The sequence below is a fragment of the Tupaia chinensis genome, unplaced genomic scaffold, assembly GCF_000334495.1.
Source record: "Tupaia chinensis unplaced genomic scaffold, TupChi_1.0 Scaffold000161_4, whole genome shotgun sequence".
Taxonomy (NCBI): Eukaryota; Metazoa; Chordata; class Mammalia; order Scandentia; family Tupaiidae; genus Tupaia; species Tupaia belangeri.
Genome location: NW_006159635.1, coordinates 372,854 through 395,937, shown reverse-complemented (window position 1 = coordinate 395,937; position 23,084 = coordinate 372,854). Strand labels below are relative to the sequence as shown.

Sequence of the window (23,084 nt, the reverse complement as noted above, 5' to 3'; positions counted from 1 at the left end):
TTGATGATGTGTATAGTATTCTCAACTGGGCTGAACTGAGGTGTGTATCATGCTAGGAAAAGTCTCTTTACAATCTAAATGATGTATAGTGATTTGAATGTATAAATAATAATAATGTACTGTGGTTGAATGCATAAAAATAAAAAATTAAAAATATTGCAAAACACACACATACAAAAAGTGTTTTGTTGTTGTAAAGAATATCAAGAACAGATGAAGCAGTGCCTTCGTGTAACTTGTAATACGGGGCGGGTTATGAACTGTCGGACTCCTGACTTTGCATCAGCTTAGAACACTTCACCTTTTGCATTTCGATGTCATGAAATATCTTTCAAGAGTTCCTTTAATGTGAAGAGTTTGCTACGTCTTCTGGGACACCCTCATCCTTTCCTTACTTACGTCAACAGGTTTGTTACCACTAAGTTCCTCCCGCAGCATCTCTAGACCCTCTTGAACAGCAGCGGAATCGACGTTCTCCCGGTCATCTATTTGGTCTAAAACTATTGTTCGTTCCGATGTTACAAGTTTCTGTTTCTACGCTACACTTCCATCTGTTTGCAGATTCCCTCTCAATGACGCCGTTTTGTAAAATGTCAGGGGTGACGAGGGAACACGACACACATTTTACTTTCTCAGTGAGAGATGTGCAGTGAGCAGTCACTAACAGACTGAAGAAGCGACTGGCCACCAATCAGGATGCACATCTGTTGATTATGCTGCGATCTGCGGACTGGCGAGCTAGCAACTAACTGCAGTCCGTGCCCTCACTCATGGTAATGTGCCGCAGTGACTTAACGTCAGCCAAGTTTCGAGCCATGGCAACTGAAGTCATGCATGTTGGAATCACACATCAGAATAAGGACTACCTGTATAAGGGCTCTCAAAACTCCACAGTGAAAAACATCAGATTATAAAGTGGGCCAAGAGCATGAGTCAGCATTTTACCAAAGAGGACGCACAGGTAACGGATCAGGACCTGCAGAGAGGTGTGACATCACAGCTATTAGGAGCAAATTAAAACCAGGATGTCCTAACATTACACACCTATGAAAACAACTAAAACGTTTTAAACATGGTAGTATCAAATGCTGGTGAGAAATTGAAGAAACTGAATCTCTCAAAAACAGCTGGCAAGAATATATGAGGTGCCTTCAAAAAGCTCATGGAAAAATGCATATTGTAAAAAAAAAAAAAAAAAAAAAAAAAAAAAAAAAAAAAAAAAAAAAAAAAAAAAAAAACAAGAACTATGGGCCACCTGGTGGCATGGGGGTTAAGGGAGAATGGAAGAGAAGGGACTGCAGCATAGCCATACCCACTAAGGGCTTTCTCACTTTCTCTCTCTCTCTCTGGTGAGCTCCATAGCAAACTAAAAGGCGGGGGGACCAACAGTTAGGTGTAATGGATATGTCGCTGAACTCCCATGTAGCAGACCACGGTTCGAGTCCCAGACCCGGTGGCCTAAACTCACACCGGGCGCATGTGCTTGCATGCCCAAGCTCCCAAGAGGAGAATGGAGGAGAAGGGATTGCGGCATGGCCATTCCCCCTGGGGGTGATTTCTCGCTTTCTATCTCTCTGTCTCTCTCTGTCTTTCTAGTGAACGCACGCACCCTATAGTGAAAACCTCTCTTAAAAAAAAAAAAAAAAAAGTAGATTCCGAAGTTATAGCCCACAAGAGCTTATTTGGGACAAGGGACAAGGGATCTGCAGCTTCACAGGCATACCACAACCACCATTCCCAACCCCGCCATGGGGTGCGCTCATGAGCTCGGGACCCACACACCCCTCCTGGAGGGGTCACGTACTGCGTGGCTTCCACTCAGGGCCACAGGTCGCCAGAAGAGGCTCACTCGTTTCAGGGACAGGCAAGATGACTCAGCAGGCTGCTGGAAGAAGACACTGAAATGTGTGTTTGTATTAAGTGGAGCTTTATTACAGTTAACACACGGATTGATACAGATGTCGTCCCCGGATCTGCATCTAAGGTGAACCAAGGGAAGATCAAGACCTGGCAGTGAAGTCTTCAAACCCTCTCCCAGCACACTGGGACAGAGGACAGCGTACAGTTGTTCTACAACATGGAAAGCGGCACAGGAAGACCTCCAAGGAAGAACACACCCATAAAGTAAAAGTCATGATGCAAAGCACATAGAAATGGAACACAGCAGAGTTAACCTTAAGCCTAAATGAGCTCTTTGCCAAAATATGAGGTTAAAAACCTATGAAATTGTATAACCAGAGTAGTCTGTGAATCAATTATGTACTTATAGAAATAAAATTTGTGATTTAGAAAGAACATTCTGGAATGGTTATGAAAAATGTTTTGTGCTTTTATGGCTGAAAACATATCACCAATCAAAATGTTTCTATCATCACAATTTAACAACTTGGAAGTAATTTCCTGACTTTATTTTAAAAATCCTCAAAACCAGTTAATTATATTTTTAAATATTACAAAGTGTTTCTGTGGGTTTTAAGAAGCACTATTTGTTAAAATTTATAATTTCTGAGTAGTTGCAAGAACAAATAGTGTTCATCTTCCATGAAAACAAACACTTGTTCTGAGAAATTCAGGATTTTGTAATTCACTTTACGCCCCTGCTCAGCCCTCACTGTAGATTTTGCAGAATAGCTTAGTATGGATAGCTACTGGCCTAAGATTTTCCCCAACAGTACATGTTTTCTACTGGAAGAACATGTACTTAACACTTAGCATTACAAATTCCTGGCCTTTCTCACAGACTCCGGGCGTTCTGGGGCATTCTCCTTAGTGAAGTTACTAGGGTACATACTCTTCAGATCCCTGCATGGCCTCAAGACGAGTGCTCTTACCTACTGAAGGGATTCTCAGTTGCGGTCTTTCTCTAAAATCTAGAGATGGTTTTCTTTTTTGCTTTTTTTTCCCTTGTAGATTCCTCTTTCTCTGAAATTCAACGATCTGAATGCTCCCTGTGTGTCTAACAAGCGTCTCAAACTCAACATTCCACTAAACTGCTTTCCCCAGTTGCCACCCCACGATCACCTGATCCTTACACCATCTTTGCCATCATAGTATGGAGAAATCCCACTGTTACTTAGGCAAACAAACAAAAACCTTGGAATGTCATTGGCTTTATCTCACACATCACACCAGACCAGCCCACTGTCAAAGTATTTCCTGAATCCAGCCAGTTGTCATTCCTCCACTGGTATGCCGGCCCCCCCATATCTTCTGTCCAAATCCTTGTGGTTCAGATGGCCTGGTTCCTGGCCTCTGCCTCCACAACCTACCTCCGTAAACTACCTTCCAGAGCAGTCACAGTGACCTCTTCAAACTTGAAATACGTGTCACTCCTGCGCTTAAAAACTCTCAAATGGCTTCCCATGTGCATTAACGAATAAAGGCAGAGGCCTTGCAGGAGTCGCTGCGGCCCACCAGGATGGTTTCTACTGCCTGCCCTCCCGTGCCACCTCCCTGCTCCTTCATCACACGCCAAGTGCGCCCCTCGCCAGCCTCAAGTGGCCTCAGGTTTTCACACGCCGGTGCCGGTGCCCTATCGGGAGGGCCTTCTCTCCAGGCACCTACAAGGGACGCCACCTACCCCTGGCCACCAGTGTAACCGTAAATCCCACCCCTACCTTTCACAGCTCACCCCCACCCCTCGCCGCTTCAGCTCTCCTGCTTCATTAGTACCACCTGAGACCGTTTACTCACCTCTCGGCCAACGCTGCGCCCACCCTGAATCCCCAGGAACCGACCGTATATATAAGGCGTGCGCCTAGGTGCCTTCGCTCCCTCCCCAGTGCGGCTAGAACCTGTAAGGTGCCAGTCCTCTATTCCTGAAATTGGGGCCAGGTGGAATCGCAGCAGCAGGACGTGACTGCGGGGTCTCCGCCGGGACACGCTGCCCGAGGTCAGCGGCCTGCAGGCTGCGGGCGGATCCTGACCCTGCGGCGCTCTGGGTCACAGGAGATGACCCAACTTTAAACAAAAAGGTAAAAACCTCGGCTGTTTCCCCCGGCAGTCCTCAGCAGTTGCGCCCTCCTGCCTCCTCCCCTGATCTGGATCCTTCCCACGCTCACGTGGAATACCCGAGCTTCCATTCGTTCCGATTCCCCGCCTCTGGGCTGGGCCTTCCTCCAGACCTTCTGGCTGCTGCTCCAGGCCACGCTCGGCCGCCCCGGCCAGCCCCGCCGGCCCCACCACGTGTGACCGCTGCCGGGTGTTCAGCCGGTCCACCCCGGCGTTTGGAGAGTAAACTGCCATCCACCTCCGCCCTGCCCCCGCACCGAGCACCGAATCCCCCCAGGTGCCGGCTACCCTTCGGGCTCCCTTAGACGACCTTCCCTAGTTCGCCCCCCACCGCAGCCAAACTGCGGAACACCTCAGTCGCACCAAACAAACGAGCAGCGGAAGCCAGTTACCTCTGCTTCTGAGGCTCACCAGCCAGACGACAGGAGGAAGATCTCTTCCAACAAGAGCCTGTCCTGTCCCAGCCTCCTGGGGAGATGTGGAATGGAGCCCCTGCACACCCAAGCAGGCATGGAAGCGAGTCTTTCCAGACCCACGCCCTTGAACTGCACCCCTTTTCCTCCACGTCCGTGGTTGAGAGCTAGGCGCCTTCCGTTCAGATCCTTGCTAAGGGCCACATCACGGGTCTATGTGGCTCATCTGCGCTGGAGGAGGAAAATCAAAGACAAGCTCTACCCTCTCGCTCCAGCAGAATCAAGGGGCTGCGCTCCACCCTACGTGCCCAAGGCTCCAGCCCCACCCTGAATGCCATCCAGAGAGGTGTCTGGCACATGAGATCAACAAGTTGGAGCAAAAGGAGTTTCGGACACACCATCCAGCCCTCTCCCTAGAGCCGACTGCTGCTAGGATGAGAAGCTACCGAGTTCAACACCGTGAAGCCCAAGTATGGGTTGGCGGGTGAAAATGCATGGGGACACAGCAAGAACCTGCAACAGCGCAGGACGCATGGAGGGGACAAGGCTCTGCCGGGCGGCAGGACACGTGAAGCATGCTACGGAGCAAACGGTGGGCGACACGCACACCCGTGTGCAGCCAGGGCACTGAGCAGAGTGTGGCTTCCACTGCTCGTCAAGGAAAGGTCAGGTCACTTCTGGTGAAGACAGGAATAAAGCCGGGTGACAGCAGGGCCTAGCCCAACAACTGAGGAAAGACAGGAAAGTGAGGCAGGAGGGAACGCCTGAACAGAACTAAACGAGAAAAGGCACACTGCCTCACGCTAGCAAGGGAGGAAAGGAACTCAGGGAAGATCTCAATACGGCCCAGAACAACATCTGACCCAGCTCACCGTACAAAAGAAAGTCGACAGCGTCCTAAGGATTCTCACCTAAAATCCAGAACAACGCAAACCAAGAAAGCAGCAGCCCATGGCGCAGTAGAGGCCACGTGGCGGCCAGCAGTTCAGATCCCCAGCCTGAGGACCCGAGAGGTCCTGGCCTGCGCACAAGCTCAAGATCTTGACAGCTGGAGGGGGTCATGCCTGGCCGGGCCCCATGGGAGGTGCCCCTCTCTCTCAAGTGTCCGTGCGCATTCTAACACAAATCTAAATAATAATAATAAACTCTTTCCTGGCACTAGTTCAGCACCACACCACAGTGTGGAACCACTCAGGGTGTTCTCCTTAGTGAGAGGAGAAGAGGCAGAGGAGTGGCTCCAGAACCCACACAAGTGAAACCTCAAGAGAGCAGGCTTGGTTCTCCCAACACAGGCTTTATCCACAGTCAGCACGGGTGAGCCATGAAGAGGCTAAAAACACAAGAACTGGGAACAAACTGAGGAAGTAAAGACTCAAAGGTGGTGAGAAGTTGCCAATAATCCTTGGTACAGTAGCCCTCATCATCTGGGCTAATGGGACAAGTATATAAACCATTTTTTTCTTTCTTTTTTTTTTTTTTTTGGCAGGGGGAGAGGTTTTTGCTATAGTGTGCGTGCATTTGCCAGCCAGACAGAGAGACAGAAAGTGAGAAATTACCCCCCAGGAGGGATGGCCATGCCACAATCCCTTCTCCTTTCTCCTCTTGGGATCTTGGGCACTCACGCACGCACGCACGCACACGCGCCTGGAGTGAGTTTTAAGCCACCAGGTCCGGGCTGTGAACCACAGTCGACTACATGGGAGTCCAGCCACATAGCCATTATGCTGACTGCTGGTCCCTCTTTTTTTTTGTTTGTTTTTAAAGAAAGGGTGCTTGCACTCACCAGAGAGACAGAAAGTGAGAAATTACCCCCCAGGAGGGATGGCCATGCCACAATCCCTTCTCCTTTCTCCTCTTGGGATCTTGGGCACTCACGCACGCACGCACGCACACGCGCCTGGAGTGAGTTTTAAGCCACCAGGTCCGGGCTGTGAACCACAGTCGACTATGTGGGAGTCCAGTAACATAACCATTACACCATCGGCTGGTCCCAGTATATAAATCATTTTAAAACATGGATGTTGGAGATGAGCAATAAAGGATCTATACCTTTAACATCTTATTAACTTACCTTAAATATCTAAATGTACATTTGTTCACTGAATCCTAATACTGGGTAAACAGAAACCATGACACATTTTTGCATCAAAACAGAAAAACACGTCATGACTGTCCTGATGACCCAACAGGAAGTCAGATATTTTGTTTTAAGCATGGATCCTGTGAAGCTCATCTCGTCAGTTACCATCGTCTCTTTGGTGCCATCTTCCCTGTCACCCTATTCTTGTCACTGTCATTTACTCAACACTCACAAATATAACCACAGCCTCACAGACACTTGACTCATCTCAAAGATCTTCCTGTTTCGGGCTCCTCCAGGTCCGGACTTGTCCTCCTCGGCATCAGATCAGCTCTAGCTCTTGAGTTCACACACTCCGTGCTCTAACCACCACCTCCTCTCACCCTGCAGGTCATTTCACGGGCGTGGTCCATCACGAGGCAGCATCATTGTCCCACAGACTACCGTCAGCCCCTCCACCACCTCCTGTCGTCACTTACTCCTTGGACAGCTTAGAGCCCACATCCTAGTACTGCAATGAGCACCTTGCAAGTATCTTCAACTCCCCAGCCTGCTTTTATTGCCATCAAAATAGTTCAAGTTTTAACTACAAGTCTCTATACCTGCAGTTAGGCAGCTTCACACTGCTAGAGAAAAACCACACCCTAGGTTTGCCTCGATGTGCTCAAATTCACAACCACAACTCAAAAAGGACAAAACAATGTCCAAATCCTACAAATTTTCCCACTAAGTTGGTGTTCTCACATAATGTCTTCTCTCTCTTCAGATTCCCACACTGGCTTTCTTGAAGCCTTAACCTACTTTTGACCTCCTCAGTTCATTTCATCAGCAACCTTCCCACTTTCCTTTTGTACTCAGTGGTACATTATGGGATAAAAAAGCATTATCCAAGAATACAAACATTTGGCAACTGTTTTACAGTCAAAACCACCATACCCGCCAGTGATGCAGAACTGTGCTAGGACTAACACGCAGGAGTGGGGAAGCTCACTCAGTCCCCACTCTCATTACACACACACGGCCATGGCCACCACTTTCAAACTGTTCCACTCAAAAACCTGTTTATATTATTTATCAATTTAAAAAGGAAACAGATGCCATTACCACATTTATGGTTTGAATGCAGTAAACTCCATGAAGGCAGTTCTTCTATGAGTACACATTACCATATTTTAGCACAGTGATTATTCTGTAACCCAATGTGTTTCCACTTGGAATCTGTTGGCAAATGAAGCACAGACCAATAAAATATCCAAATGCGATAAACAATCTCTCCAATGTCTTCTGCTTCACCATTTTCTCAGCCCTGTTTTCTAAAGTTATGTTATACAAATCAGCATCATCTGGATAAGGGTGAAATGCGAACTGTAAGTAACCCTGTGCCAAAGGAGGTACAAATAACTGCTAGACAGACTTGACGGCACAGCCTTCTCTAATGCTGTCTACAGCCATTTAAGACAAAGAGGAAAAGGTCTTCCAACTCACTGTCAAGGCCGATCATCACGCAATTAAATATAAAAGCGTTTTAGAACATGGGAGGACAGAAAGCGTATGTGGCAATGTGTTTATATACCAGCACCTTTGAGTCGTACAACATTTAACAGCATTTACAACTCGTGCTGTATCTATTTTCATTATGCAGATGCTCACCCAGATTAGATGATCAAAGACACAGAAGAGCAGAATCACACAAGTATTTGGTGGGCTCTTATGAACTGAATAAAAATTAAATTTGAATACAGCCCATTAAATTCTTCATTAACGAAGTTTAGTTGCAGGAGAGTCACACGTTGCTGGTACCAACAATATCATGATGCTCTGAATGACTTGATTCTGTGAGAGCAGTTTGTTCTGGAACTGTACAGCAAGAAAACCAGGACGCTCACACTGCAAAGGTAACGTGATTTACCAGCTCCTCTTAATCCCATTACAGTAACAATGTGGGAAATCTGACCAAATCAAACTTCAAATGCAGCAGAGCGTGCGGCTTGCTACCATTACAACAAACAAGGACTCTACATTATTTTACTCGTTTACAGAAAAGAGAGGCTATATATGGATTTAACTCATTAGTTTTCAAAGTGAAAACTCATTTTATTTATTCCCGAAACAGAGATTTGCTTGGCAACATCATGAACTGCTTCATGTCAGATGACATCGGAGCCCATGGCACAGTTCCTGCTTTCTTAGCAAGATCTTGTCTTCTGGTTGGGGCGGGGGAGGGGTGGTGGTGAAAACACGCCCAAAACTCTTACTGTAAAGTACACATGCTCCTTGACTTCTGATGGGGTTAGGTCCCAATATACCCATCCTAACTAAAAAATACCCAAAGTGGAAAATGCATTATTAGTACCCCATAAACTCATCATAAAGTTGAAAGATCTCGAATCAAACCATGGTAAGTCAGGAACTGTCTGTACTACAAATGTTTTATTTACAATTAAATATTGAATTTTAAAATGTACCCAAATGAAATCAGAATGAGTAGAACATTTAATCAGATTACATGGTGTCCCAAACTTCAGCTCTGTTCAAGAACCACTTGGCATGAGAAATACCACCAATTGGTGCCTGAAGGTTTGCACAGTGCCCACTCCGTACACGTGCACCACATTACGTGGTGAGTGCCAGTCACCAAAGGCCACGGGGCTTCTAGCGAACTTAAAGTGGACAGAAATGGAATCTAACCGCAAACAAAATCCTCGAAGAGACAGGTCATCTGCTTAAATTCGACATAGTACCAACCCCACTTTTTGAATTTTGGCAATAAAACTTAATTTTATTTCATTAGCTTTGCTCATATAAAAATGCTTATTACTGCATTTCAGGAAATGGCACACATTTCATAACTTCCAAGATACTCTATAAACACTACCTAAAATAATACACACAAACCCAAACCAATCGGTAACCTGAAAGTATTACCCATTATGTAGTTGCTAAATATAATTCTTTATACATCTATTATACATTTTCCATTTTTCCAACATGTGTATATAGAAACAGTGCTGGGATCAATATATCTCCAAATGTGGCAATCGATTCACCAGAACACGGAGTGTTAGGACAGTGCAGTGGTTAAGAGCCTGATCTGAAGTTAGAAAATACAGGACATGGCATCCCAAAATTCATACCCCAATTATTAACTTAAGTCAAATTCAGTCACTTCTCTTTTTATTTCCAATAATATACTATTGCTAAAATATCAATATCGATATTGGTAGTATTAATAACTAGGTCGAATTCAAACTCAAGTGAACAGTGAAAATTCAGTTAGTAATATAAAGGCTTCTGTAATTAAATCAAATTTTCGTGCAATAAAACTTAATTTTATTTCATTAGCTTTGCTCATATAAAAATGCTTATTACTGCATTTCAGGAAATGGCACACATTTCATAACTTCCAAGATACTCTATAAACACTACCTAAAATAATACACACAAACCCAAACCAATCGGTAACCTGAAAGTATTACCCATTATGTAGTTGCTAAATATAATTCTTTATACATCTATTATACATTTTCCATTTTTCCAACATGTGTATATAGAAACAGTGCTGGGATCAATATATCTCCAAATGTGGCAATCGATTCACCAGAACACGGAGTGTTAGGACAGTGCAGTGGTTAAGAGCCTGATCTGAAGTTAGAAAATACAGGACATGGCATCCCAAAATTCATACCCCAATTATTAACTTAAGTCAAATTCAGTCACTTCTCTTTTTATTTCCAATAATATACTATTGCTAAAATATCAATATCGATATTGGTAGTATTAATAACTAGGTCGAATTCAAACTCAAGTGAACAGTGAAAATTCAGTTAGTAATATAAAGGCTGCTGTAATTAAATCAAATTTTCGTGTTTTTTTTTTTTTTAAAAAGAGCAGTGCCAATTTTTCAGTTGAGAGCAAATTTCTACAGTTATTTTACAAATTATTCTTCCTTAATATTTACATAAACTTTAACCAGAAAGAACGATTTCTTTAAGAATTTTTTAAAGTATGTGTATATGAAGATTTTAATAAATTTCTCTGAAAAAAATCTTACAAAAATAAAAAATAAACTTCTTCTCTACCTTACTTATAATTTTGCATTTGAACAAGCAATGTCAAAACACAAAATATGAAGCCATTTACTAAGCCACTAATTTTGGCCAGTTTTTAAAATTGTTTTATTTGTAATATTATAAAATATACTTCTACATTAGTTCAACAAATGGTCCCTCCCACCCTCTGAAAAAAAAAATGTAATCACTGTAATTTTGTTAGGAGTCACAAAAAATTTTATTTAGGAAATATATTCCCTTTAATGTTTATTAGATAATGACTCTTACTTAAATTAATAGCTTATTTTTCTGTGTAGACTAATTTAAAAGTATCCCTCATTCCTTTCATAAGCAAATTATCTGTCTCACTCTGCATGGTAGATAAGAAATACTTCTTCCTAACTTAAAAATTAATCAAGATTTTCCTCACTGAGTTAGTTATTTCTGTATGAATTGTTCTTGTGCTGCTGCTAAAATTAAAAAGTTAGTAAAGAATACAGACACGGGGGGAACAACCATAAACTATAATACTAGTTAATAATGAAATATATTAAATATTGTTTAAATATTAAACAGCAAAATATTCCTTCTATATTAAATAAATACTTAAAGATTTGAAGTCTTCCTATGGGAATTTAGGCCAATATCACCAATAATGGGATGGTCTAGTGCAAAGGGTGGCCACACACACAAATGGAAAATCACAAAAGAGGAGGTGGAAGAGGAGAACATTTAATACTGCTATTGTTTTCAATAACACATTAAACCAGTGTTCTCAATCCTTTCTGCACATTAAAATTACCTGGAAAACTATGCTAAAATACTGATGACCAGGTCTCATCCCAGACAAATTAGATCCCAGTCAGAAAAAGGTCTCAGGGGACCAGCAGATGGTTTAATGGTTACGTTACTGGACTCCCACATGGTCTACTGCAGTTTGAGTCCCAGATCTGGTGGCTTGAAACTGACATCAGGTGGGTTTGCATGCGTGCTCACGATCCAGAGAGAATGGAGGAGAAGAGACTGTGGCGTGGCTATCCCCTTTTGAGTGAGTTCTTATTTTCTGTCTCTCTGTCTGTCTCTTTTTCTCTAGGGAGCACATGGGCCCTATAGCAAAAAATCAATCTAAAAAAGAATAAGGACTCAGGCATGGGTACTTTATAAAACTTCCCAAATGATTCTAATGTGTAGTCAAGTTTGAGAGCTACCAATTGAAACCTACATGCTTCTTACTGCTACCTGATCTAGAGAGATGTCCTATGAATAAGAAAATAGAGCTTTCTTCACAAGGTAGAGCAGACAAAGGCGCCTCCAGTCAATGGAAACCCAGAGACAAGTCGAGTTACTAGTGTGCACTTCATTTCCATTATTTACTTACAGCTCTGCACTCCCTGTAAATCTGTATTCTCAAACTCCAAGACCAAGTATAGTCAAACCACTTTTGTAATAAACCTGCTACACTGAAAATACATCATGTGCTATGCATATACAGTCACTGAATGCCTACTATGTGCAAGGCACTGTGTAGGTGCTGCTGTAGGACTGAGTCACGGGAGAATGAAGAGTAAGTGAACTCTTCATTCAGTTACTGAATGGGGGGGGTTAGTTTTTAGAATTAATGGTTATAAAATTAAATACATGGACCTAAATAAGGAATGAATGTAAAACAAAACAAAAACAGACAAAAATTTAAAATCCAAGTACATACTAAGGGTCTTATTTAAAAATACATGTTATGGCATATATTTGTATATTTTCCCAAATGTTCCATACAGTATTTCCAGAAGCCTCTGAATATACACAAGGCCAATTCAAAATAGAAAAATAAATCCTATTCAACGTAAAATGTCCCCAATTTTAACCAGACTATATTAAGTAAATTTCATATATAAATACCAAAAATCTTTACGGAAAGGTAGTTCTTGTCCACTTCTAGTCCTAATAAACACTCTAACAGTAAAATATTAGATTCTAGTCCTTGAGTATTTCACCATGGCAAAAGCTTACACAATACATAATTTACTTTGAAAACAGATTTATATGCTGAGAAGCCTTATGTGAACCAATTTGAGTTTTCTTTTGTCTTCAAGAAGAGGGATGCAGAAGAGAAGGAAACAAAATGTGAGCAAAGCTGTTCAAAGCTTACAGACATACTCAAATCTATTCATTTAAAATGCTGACTGCTCATTTTCTGAAAAGCCTTGTGAATTTCATCTAAATAAATATCTTTTATAATAACTATTGGTAGGAACTTTTGTGGGTACTTAAAAAATAAATAATAATTGCTTCTCATTTTTATGACAGCTTTAAATTTCAAAAAGAGGCTAGGTAATGTCAGCTTACCACAGGAAAAAGAGCTAAATGTTTAGCAAGAATACATACGTTAATCTACGAATCACTAGTGGGAAAATGGAAAAGGAAAAAAAAAAAAGACACAAGACTGAATGACCAGCAGACCAGCAACAATCTGAATGGCAAAAACAAAGTTGGGGAGGAAGTAAAGTTCCCAGTTCTTTTAAGTAGTAAAAAGTGTCATCAAGACTCAGGAAAATGTTCATTCGATGTACGTTGGATGTAACACTCTGTCTAGAGTACAGAAATAGTAAAATATTTTACCAAGTTAAAATATAGTTTTTATATTTTATACCATATTGAATATACACATAAAAATACCAGTGTTTTTATCTTGTTTCTGTTCAGACACTTAATTAAGCAACTGTGTTCTTTGGTGCCTGGAAGTTTATCAATATTTAGGGATAATGGAAGATAAGAACTTCAAGATCAACAAGCCTGGAAACAGAAGACTCAAAAGTCCTCTACCATATAAAGTAAGAATCAAAGGTAGAGTGAGAAGAACAGATAAGGAAGCTACAGTTACACTGAAGTACAGTTGATACATAGTCCTTCCCCCAAATCACACTCTGGCTCCCCATATAAAAAGTACTACGGCCTGCTATGTTCTTAATCTGTGTTTGGGATTTTTCAAATGGATAACATAGATAGAAATATGTCATACTAAGTTTTAAAACCAACAAAGTCAATGAGAAGAATTGTACATTCATTAAATGTATTCATTTATAAGTAAAGAAGTCTTGAAAAGGCTGAACAGTTCAACCAAAGCTGAAGAATTGTTCTTGATTTTTCATTATTCCTTTTCAAATAAAGAGTAAGTGTAGATATAGTTTATATATAGGTTGACAATTTGATTCATTCAGAATACTCACATCCCTTTGCTTGGTTTTGGATGTTTCAGAGACTAAAATTTAATACCATTCATAACACAATATTTTCAGTAAAAGGAATTAAGAGCAATGAAAAATCAGAAGATGGCTTAGAGAGCCTTATATCCTCTAAATATACACACATTAATAACCTGTATTTATTTTCTAAAGAAACAAATTTTAAGCAATGCTAATTTAACCAATGGGGGAAAAACTTCTATCAAAATATACAATTTCCATTACAGACTAGAAGGCTAGTATTAAAAAAATAGTTGTAAGCCAAAAAGTTTGCTTATACGGATGACAGGCATCATCCCCTTGAAGCACAAAGCATCAAATAAGGTCTTATAAAAGATCAGTCTGTGACCTTCTTCACTTGCAAGTTCTTGATAAATTCATAAAGCTTAAGTCTCAGTCTTTAGATCAAAGTACATCCATGCTTCTTAATCCAGATTTCCAGAAATGGGGGAACCAAATAACTCAGAATCTCAAGTGGGATTTATGTTTTACCATGTACCTGAAAAACAATACAATAATAGGTATGATTATAGGAGTTTTAGAATTTTTAGAATGTTACATGTATAGAAGTTGACATTTCTTAGAACTTAAAATCAATAGTGGAACAGGATGCTTTCTAAACTACTGGAAATTTGATATTATTGGGTCATCAGAAATGTCATGACATATTTTTCTATATGTTTCTATGCAAAAATACTTTTCTAGCAACCCAGTATAATCTGGAGAAATATAAGAAGTTCTGAAGTAAGCTAACAGAAACATTCCTTATACTAAATTCTATAATCTAAGAATGTCTAGCTAGAATGATGAATGTTTCTCTTTAATATATGAATTTTATCAAATCATAATGGGTTATTTCAATTACTTTCAACTTTGAAGAAACCTATAATGTCCAGTGAGAGATGTACACCAAGAAAGTTACAGATTTTAGTGAGTATCCCGACAAGAATGATAAATTCCATGGTATTAACTGTGATCACACACTGTTCCTTAATTTGCCAATTACACAATTGTTATTAATATAAAGGGCTCTAAGAACTCTAATTAAAGTGTAAAAATGAATTCTTTTCATGAGTTCCCCCTATCCAATAAATCCAGAGTCAAGAGACCTTCAGTGCTTGTGAACTTAATCTAAGTTTCTTGAATAGACAGAAAAATGAGATTGAGAAAGATCATAAAACCAAACCGAACTCTAGGTCTTCTGTCCTTAGAGTGTAGTCTTTCTTCTACCAGGCTATCAATCATTTCTCTATTCCTTAAGTAAATATATTGAAGATATTATCTAGTTGATCAGCAACAAATTAGTGCTCAAAGAAAAAAATTAGGGAACATGGTTCACGACTTAAAATTTAACTGAGGAGCCAAGAAATTACTAGAATAAAGCAGAAGTAACTCTACTGTAGTATCAGAATTACCTGTCCAGTGTTTCCCAGAACCGTAAGAAAACTGGTCTATCCAAATGACGTTTGTGATAGCTGAGTTCTAATACTGTTACGTCCCATTTCTGAACATTTGGATCTAGACGAACTTCATCATACTTCAGATGAAAGGCTTTAACTACACAGGGGTGAGAAGAGAGATGATATTTTTTAAAAATATTTATTTTATTTATTATTATTATTATTATTTTGGTAACTTGCTACAAGGCACACACATTCACCAGAGAGGGACACAGAGAGAGAGAGAGAGAAAGTATGAAAGCAAGCCACCAGGTCCGTAACTCAAGCTGTGGTTGGCCATGTGGGAGTCCAGCACCTTAACCACCACACCACCTACTGGCTCCGAAAGATGATATTTTGCACTTAAACTAAAATCAAAATGATGAAGAACATCTTATAAAACAAAAATATATATCCATTAAAGTTAATTAGAATGCTAAGAAAGAATTTCAATATTTCTTCCACCAATTGAAGCTACATTATAACCAAAAGGATCTTAAAGCACTACGCTATTAGAAACATTTATAAATGCCAGCTACTGAGGATTTTAATGAGCAGTAAAACATGTATGGTCCAGTGAGGAATGATGACTATTCAAATACAATGTGATAAGGAGAGCAGGGTATGAAAGAAACACAGAAAAGCACACCATGCAGACCATGAATTCAGAAAAGGCTTGCATAGCCAATGATGCCTAACATAAGACCTGAAAGTCAGGTAAGAATTAAGCAAACGCAGAACAAAAGTGACCCAGTTAGCAAGAAGAACACGTGCACAGAGAAAACAGTTTAGTCTAGGAATGGAAGAACTTTAGTAGAAGTGAATCATGCAGTCATGTCGGGAAGGCATAAAGAAGACCACAGAAGTGTGGAGCAGTGCTGAGCTCATGGGCCATATTCAGGACTGTTCTTGTAAAGTGTTTGGAGACCAGCGATACAATTCAGTAATCCAGGGGATAAAAAGGCAGATTTCTTCAATTGGGTAGAAAATATATGGATTGGGTAGAAAATAGAAAGAAAGATTCGGGACCAGCAGTTAGCATAATGGCTATGTCGCTGGACTCCCACGTAGTCGACTGTGGTTCAAGTTCCTGGACCTGGCGGCTTAAACTCACGCCGGATGCATGTGTGTGCATGCCTAAGATCCCAAGAAGAGAATGGAGGAGAAGGGATTGTGGCATGGCCATCCCCTCTGGGGGGTGATTTCTCACTTTCTATCTCTCTGTCTCTCTCTGTCTTTCTGGCAAGCGCATGCACCCTCTAGCAAAAACCTCTAAATAAATAAATAAATAGATAGATAGATAAATAAATAAATAAGAAAATAAGAAAATATAAAGAAAGATCCAAGAGATAATCAGAGAGTGACAACTAATGGGATTTGATATGTTGAAAAGGGGAAAGAAAGAAAAAAAAAAAAAAACTGCAAAGATATATCCAACATTTAACAAGTGACTGCTGCATGTAATGCACTATTCTAGGCACTGCGAACATAGCAGTGACTGTGACCATGTCTCTGCTCTCAGGGAACTTATATTTTAATTGTCAATAAACAGATAAAGATAAAATATTCAGGTACTATAAATGCCGTTAAAACCCACGCCGGGCATGTGTGCGTGCGTGTCCAAGATCCCGAGAGGAGAATGGAGGAGAAGGGAATGCAACGTGGCCATCCCCCCTGGGGGTGATTTCTTGCTTTCTATCTCTCTGTCTCTCTCTGTCTGACTGGCGAGCGCATGTGCCCTTATAGCAAAAACCTCTCCAAAAAAAAAAAAAAATGATAATAATAAAGCAGGATAAGGAGATAATAAAAAGGTAGAGAGGGAACTGACAGGGTGTTCAGGGAAGGTCTCTCAAGGTGGCTACCTAGAAGTAGTAACAGAAAAAACAAGTCCTGGGACCAGCAGTTAGCGTAATGGCTATGTCACTGGACTCGCATGTAGTCGACTGTGGTTCGAGTCCTGGACCTGGTGGCTTAAACTCACGCCGGGCACCTGTGCGTGCGTGCCCAAGATCCCGAGAGGAGAATGGAGGAAAAGGGATTGCGGCGTGGCCATCCGCCCTTGGGGGTAACTTCTTGCTTTCTATCTCTCTGCTGTTGGTCTGGGGAGGGCTTGCGTCTTATAGAAAAAAAAAAAAAAAAAAAAAAGAAAGAAAAAACAAGTCCTGCAAAGGCTTGGCAAAAGAGGCTTTAGAGCATGGAATGTCCTATAACCAAGTGTAATTTTTTTTATATGCAATGGCCTACATGGAAAGTTCACAACAAGAAATGGTGTGATTTTCATTTTTAAAAGATATGTGTGTGGAACCAGCAGATGGTAAAATGGTTATATCGCTGGACTCTTCCACAGTCAATCACAGTTCAAGTCTTGGACTGAGTGGCTTAAAACTCACACCAGGCACATGTGCGTATGTGCCCAAAATCCCAAGAGGAGAAAAGAGAAGGGATTGTGGCGTGGCTATCCCCCATGGGGGGTGATTTATCACTTTCTGTCTCTCTGGCAAGCACATGTGCCCTTTAGCAAAAATCTCTCTCAAAAAAAAAAAAAAAGAAAAAAAGGTATCTGTGAGTGTAGGGATAAGATAGGGTCTGGGTGACACATCCAACCGGTGTGTATAGGTGGGCCACGAAATAAGAATACAGATGGAATCCTCTCTGATAACCCAGCTGATCATCACAGCTAGTTTACTATTTTATTTGCAATCAGTTCACCATCGGCAGAGCTTTTTTATGCATGTGCATGTGTATGATGCCTGGCTTTTTTTTTCTTTTTTCCATTTTTTCCCACTTTTATTAGTATATAATTGTTACAATCACTATCATCATCTAATATTAAGGGTTCCTAAAAAAATAAAAGTTGACCTTGTTTATGTTTTTGGATAGTTACTCTACGGATTGCTTGTTTCATTCTGCTTGTTGACATATTGACTTTTAAGGTTGATAACTAATCAAGGTTTCAAATCTTGATGAAAATTTGTAATTAATTACTTTTTTTTTTTTTTTAAAGATTTTTGTCATACAGTTCATGCACTTACTGGAGAGACAGAGAGAGGGAAAATGAGAAATCACCTTCCGGGGGATGGTCACGTTGGAATCCCTTCCCTTCCATCGTCTTGGGATTTGGGGCACAGACACACATGAGCCTGGAATGATTTTCAAGCTGCTGGGTCCAGGATTCAAACTGTGGTCAGTCATGGGGGAGTTCAGCACCTTAACCACCATACCACCTGCTGGTCCCTTAATTATTACTTTAGAAGAAAGATTCTCAGGCTGGCCCTGTGGACTAATAGTTAAGGGAGCTGTATCCCACATAGCTGAGCACGCCTAGAATCCCAGTCCTAGAAGCCTGAAAACACATCAGGAATGTGTGCATGCCAAGTCCTGACACAGTGGTAAAATGGAGATAAAAAGACACTGCGGTGGACGAGCAGGTGGTTAAAGGCACTGGATACCTACACGGCCGATCACAGTTCGAGTCCCGGACCTGGTGGCTTGCTTTTTCACTTTTCCTCTCTCTCTGACTCTGTCCCTCTCTGGTCAAATTTTTAAAAACAATAACAAATGAAATTAATAAACAATTCTAAAAAAAAAACAAAAAAAGACATTGCAATGGGACCAAACACCACTGTGAGGGGTGCTCCCTCCCCTCCCCCCCTCTCTCTCTCTCTCTCTCTCTCCCTCTCTCTCTGGTATTCTCTGCTTAAGCACATGTGCCCTCTGGAAAAAAAAAAAAAGAAAGAAAGAAAAGAATTCCCTTATCAGATATAACTTATTCATTTTAATTTAATCAGACAAGTTTATTAAAAAAGATACATGTTGGGGGTTCAGAAAACCCACTTTCAAAGTATAAGAGAAGTATTTTTGTCAATGTACAAAAATTTTAATTTACTACATTAATGTAATGTAAAACAACATTTTAATACTTTCCACTCTGCTGACTACATGTTTTGCTTTTCTTTTTTTCTTTTTTGGAGAGGTTTTTGTTATAGGGCGCATACACTCACCAGAAAGAGAGAGAGAAAGTGAGAAATCACCCCCTCTGGGGGATAGCCACGCCCCAATCCCTGCTCCATTCTCCTCTTGGGATCTTAGGCACACACACACACACACGCTCGGTGTGAGTTTAAGTCACCAGGGCCGGGACTTGAACTGCGATCAACTACATGGGAGTTCAGCGACACAGCTATTACGCTTAACTGCTGGTCCCATGTTCTGCTTTTCTTATCTGCTCAATGTCTGCTTTAAGTCACTCTTAAAAATACATGAGTTGGGCTAACAGTGGTGTGGTGGTTAAAGCACTGGACTCCCACATGGCTGACCACAGTTAGAGTTCCAGACCTGGCAGCTTGCTTTCTCACTTTCCCACCCTCTCTCTCTGTGGTCAAATTTTAAATAATAATAGTAATAATGGAAAAATTAAATAAATAATCCTTAAAAAAATAAATATATGAGTTCTATGTTAAAAATGGTTTCTCTAAGCTATATCTAGTCTCTTTCAGTAATTTCAACAGATTTCAGTTTTACTGATATTTATTTTTCCATCAGAAGACTTTTTTAAACTGAAGCTGAGATATTAGAAAATTCAAAAAGTATAAGTCATTAATAAAGTATCAAAATAAAGTACCATCAAATATTTTATTTGCATGAAGCAGTGGTGCCAAACTCACACCAACACACTACCATAAAAACATCTTTCTTATCTAGAAAATGACTTAAAGGTTTTAAGCCTCTAAAAGTAAAAATAGAAGAAAAGTTCTTTTCTAGGAAGTGATATGGAAGCACAACTAATACAAAAGCCAACTTCTTCACACAATTCGGAATCCCTTAGTTTTGCAAACTGCATGAATTCTGTCATCTTTAAAGGCAAACAAAGAAACAAAACAGAACAGAAAAATAACGCTTTTTTTGGATACACTGATGGCAGGATAAATGACAAAGGGACAGCATAATACAGAAGATTATCCAATGAAATAATGTCCTAAAAGGTACCTAAGAATATCCAGAATGTGATAAAAATAATCTCGGTCAACAAAAGTATGTCGCTATCTCAAGCAGAAGTATTTTTTAAGGTTTATTATCTCATGAGAGAGAGAGAAACAGACAGACAGATAGACATCCTTCACTGGGTCTCTTGAGGCTACCACCTCTTCTCTCCAGCTCTCTAGGCAGTGAGAATCCTGGGCCTGCACTCGGCATATTTCAAGTCAACTTGAGATCTGAAACGACAGTCCGCCCTATGGCTTTGTCACCACAGGTCGGCAGACTACCAACTGTCATCACCAAGGCTGGGCCATAAAAGTTTTTTTGTTTCTGCAGAGATTTTTGCCTTAGAGTACATATGCTACCAGGAAGAGAGAGACAGAAATAGTGAGAGGGAAAGTGAGAAATCACCCCCCGGAGGGAATATCACACTGCAATCTCTTCTCCTCCTGGGGTTCTTGGACACACACGCAAAGGTGCCTGGCATGAGTTTAAAGCCACGAGGTCTGGGACTCAAACCGCAGTCAGCTAAGTGGGAGTCCAGTGACATAACGGCTACAACATCTGTTTGTCCCCATAAGCAATCTTTTTAAAGTTATATTCAGGGACCAGCAGATGGCATAATGGTTATGTCACTGGACTCCCACATAGTCAATCACGGTTTGAATCTCAGACCCAGCAGTTTAAAAAAACTCATGCCGGGTGCATGTGTGTGCACGCCCAAGATCCCAAGAGGAAAATGGAGGAGAAAGGACTATAACATGACCAACCCCCTTGAGGATGATTTCTCGCTTTGTTTCTCTGTCTATAAGTGAGTGCACGTGCCCTATAGCAAAAATCTCTAATTAAAAAAAAAAAGTAATATCCAGTTATAAGCTCAAAATCCTCATTATAATTTCACAAAGATTTTATTTGGCAATTTTATACAATTCAATATTTACTACCTTCTCTAAAACTGCATATTTTACAATATAATCACAATTATACAACATTAGGAAAATGTACTATGTTTTACTAATGCCCATGGAGATGCTTCTTAACACCCTTGGTTTTCCCTGTATGCATATAGATCATATCTTTTCCTCAGTGTAGTGGATGAGGAAAAAGGTGGAAGCAGAAGAGTAAAAACAGATAGATCAACTAAATGCTAAGAGACAATCCATTCCTAAATTTCTGTCTCTCAAATAGTAAAAACAACTAACCAAGGACAAGAAACAGTTGGGAAAGAGGACGTGTGTGAGCAATTCCACCTGGAACAGGCTGCATCTGATGCACCAGTGAGCATCACAGAGGAGTGACCCGGGAGTCAGTGAGATGTGTAGGGCTGGAATACCGACCTAGAGCCATAACTTTTAGAACAGGGCGTACAGATAACAACGACGACGAGCTATCAGATCTATGTGAGACGGGACTTGGAATTAAGAGAGAAAAAAACACAAAGGTAAGCATGTACGACGCTTCTTGACTTCCAAAGGCGTTATGTCCTGATAAACTCCCATATAGGCTAAAGATATAAGTTGAAAATGCATTTAATACACCTAACTACCAAACATCACAGCCTAGCCTCACATACCTTACATGCACTCAGAACACTCACACTTGCAGTTGAGCAAAATCATCTAACAAAAAGCCTCCTTATAATCAAGTGTTGGCTAGATCATGTAATTTACTGGATACTGTACTGAAAGTGAAAAACAATACACATCTGGATATTCAGAGATGGTTTCTACTGCTTTGCTTTTGCACCGTTGTAAGGTGTAAAAATGCTAAGTTGAAGCATCCTAACGCAGCCAAAGGATAGACTGCAAGGAAGTCTAAGATGAAGCATACCAAGTACTTGGAAAGAATATTTTAAAAGGAAGGAAATGAGTCAACAAGGTCAAATTCTAGGAAAAAGTCAAAAGTATGCAATACTTGGGTCCCTGGTGACATGAGTAGGGATGGTTTTAGTGGAAAGCTAGAGCCAGGCCACAGTGGATTGACAAGAGAATAGAAAATGAGTTAGTAGGGGAAAAAGAAGCTAGAAAAAAGGGGTGAGGTCAAGAATGAAGGTTTTGTTTTGTTGTTCATTTTAAGTTGAAAGGGGAAAGGTATTTTAAAATACTGACAGAAAGGAGCCAGTATAGAAGGGAGATTGAAGAAAAAGAATAATTCATGAATGAAATTACTGATAACTATTAAAAGAAAATTCTCTCAATTCTTATCTAAGTTTTGGAAGACTAACGATCTGAACAAAACAACAATAAAACAATGTCTTTTTTATCAAATTCAAATAGCATCTACATTTTGAAGACATTCTGATACTTTTTTGTTACTATCCAACGCGGCAAGCAAGCAGGTGATGCACACATTAGCATTTACTGCCAGGTTCCTTCCAGTAACACTCCCATCTCCTCCCTGTATGTAACTAACTCCCTATTTACCAACTCTATCCATTTCTCAAGTTTCGGAAATAACATACAAGGTAATCATAACATTAGTAATATTGATTCATTTTTAAAAATGAACGAAGACAGCAGAATAATAAACGACTTTAACATTTTCAAGGCTGGGCAGTACCCGTTTTTGGAGGCAGCACAGATGAAAGCCGAGGTTGCCGTGAAAGGCAGGCGTGCACAGTCACACCGTTGGACACACTGTGCCTAGAGCTGCCCTTTATTTTTCCTTTTTTATTTCTTAAGAAAGGTTTTTACTATACGGTGTGTGCTCACTAGAGGACAGAGAGACAGAAAGCAAGAAATGGCCCCTCCCAGGGGTTATGGCCATGCTGCAATCTCTTCTCCATTCTCCTCTTGGGATTTTGGGTACACAAGCACACACGCCCGGTGTGAGTTTTAAGCCACCAGGTACAGAACTGGAACCAGGTGGTTCAGCTA

The 23,084-nt window shown here is 40.7% G+C and overlaps 1 protein-coding gene across 2 annotated transcripts in view; it reads right to left on the bottom strand.

The window, feature by feature from the left end:
* Positions 1 to 7,712: 7,712 nt before the first annotated feature.
* The window catches only part of CDC73 (cell division cycle 73), a 161,271-nt gene continuing 145,899 nt past the window's right edge, over positions 7,713 to 23,084 (bottom strand). Inside the window, exons 16-17 of one of the 2 annotated variants that reach the window (XM_006146030.3) lie at positions 15,208 to 15,349; positions 7,713 to 8,815 (exon numbers count right to left, since the gene is read on the bottom strand). In XM_006146030.3, coding sequence (XP_006146092.1) covers positions 8,647 to 8,815; positions 15,208 to 15,349 — 311 coding nt within the window. In that variant the 3' untranslated portion in view covers positions 7,713 to 8,646. Of the gene's footprint in view, positions 8,816 to 10,868; positions 14,292 to 15,207; positions 15,350 to 23,084 lie in introns of those variants that run through there. The other variant, XM_006146031.3, reaches the window with a different exon arrangement.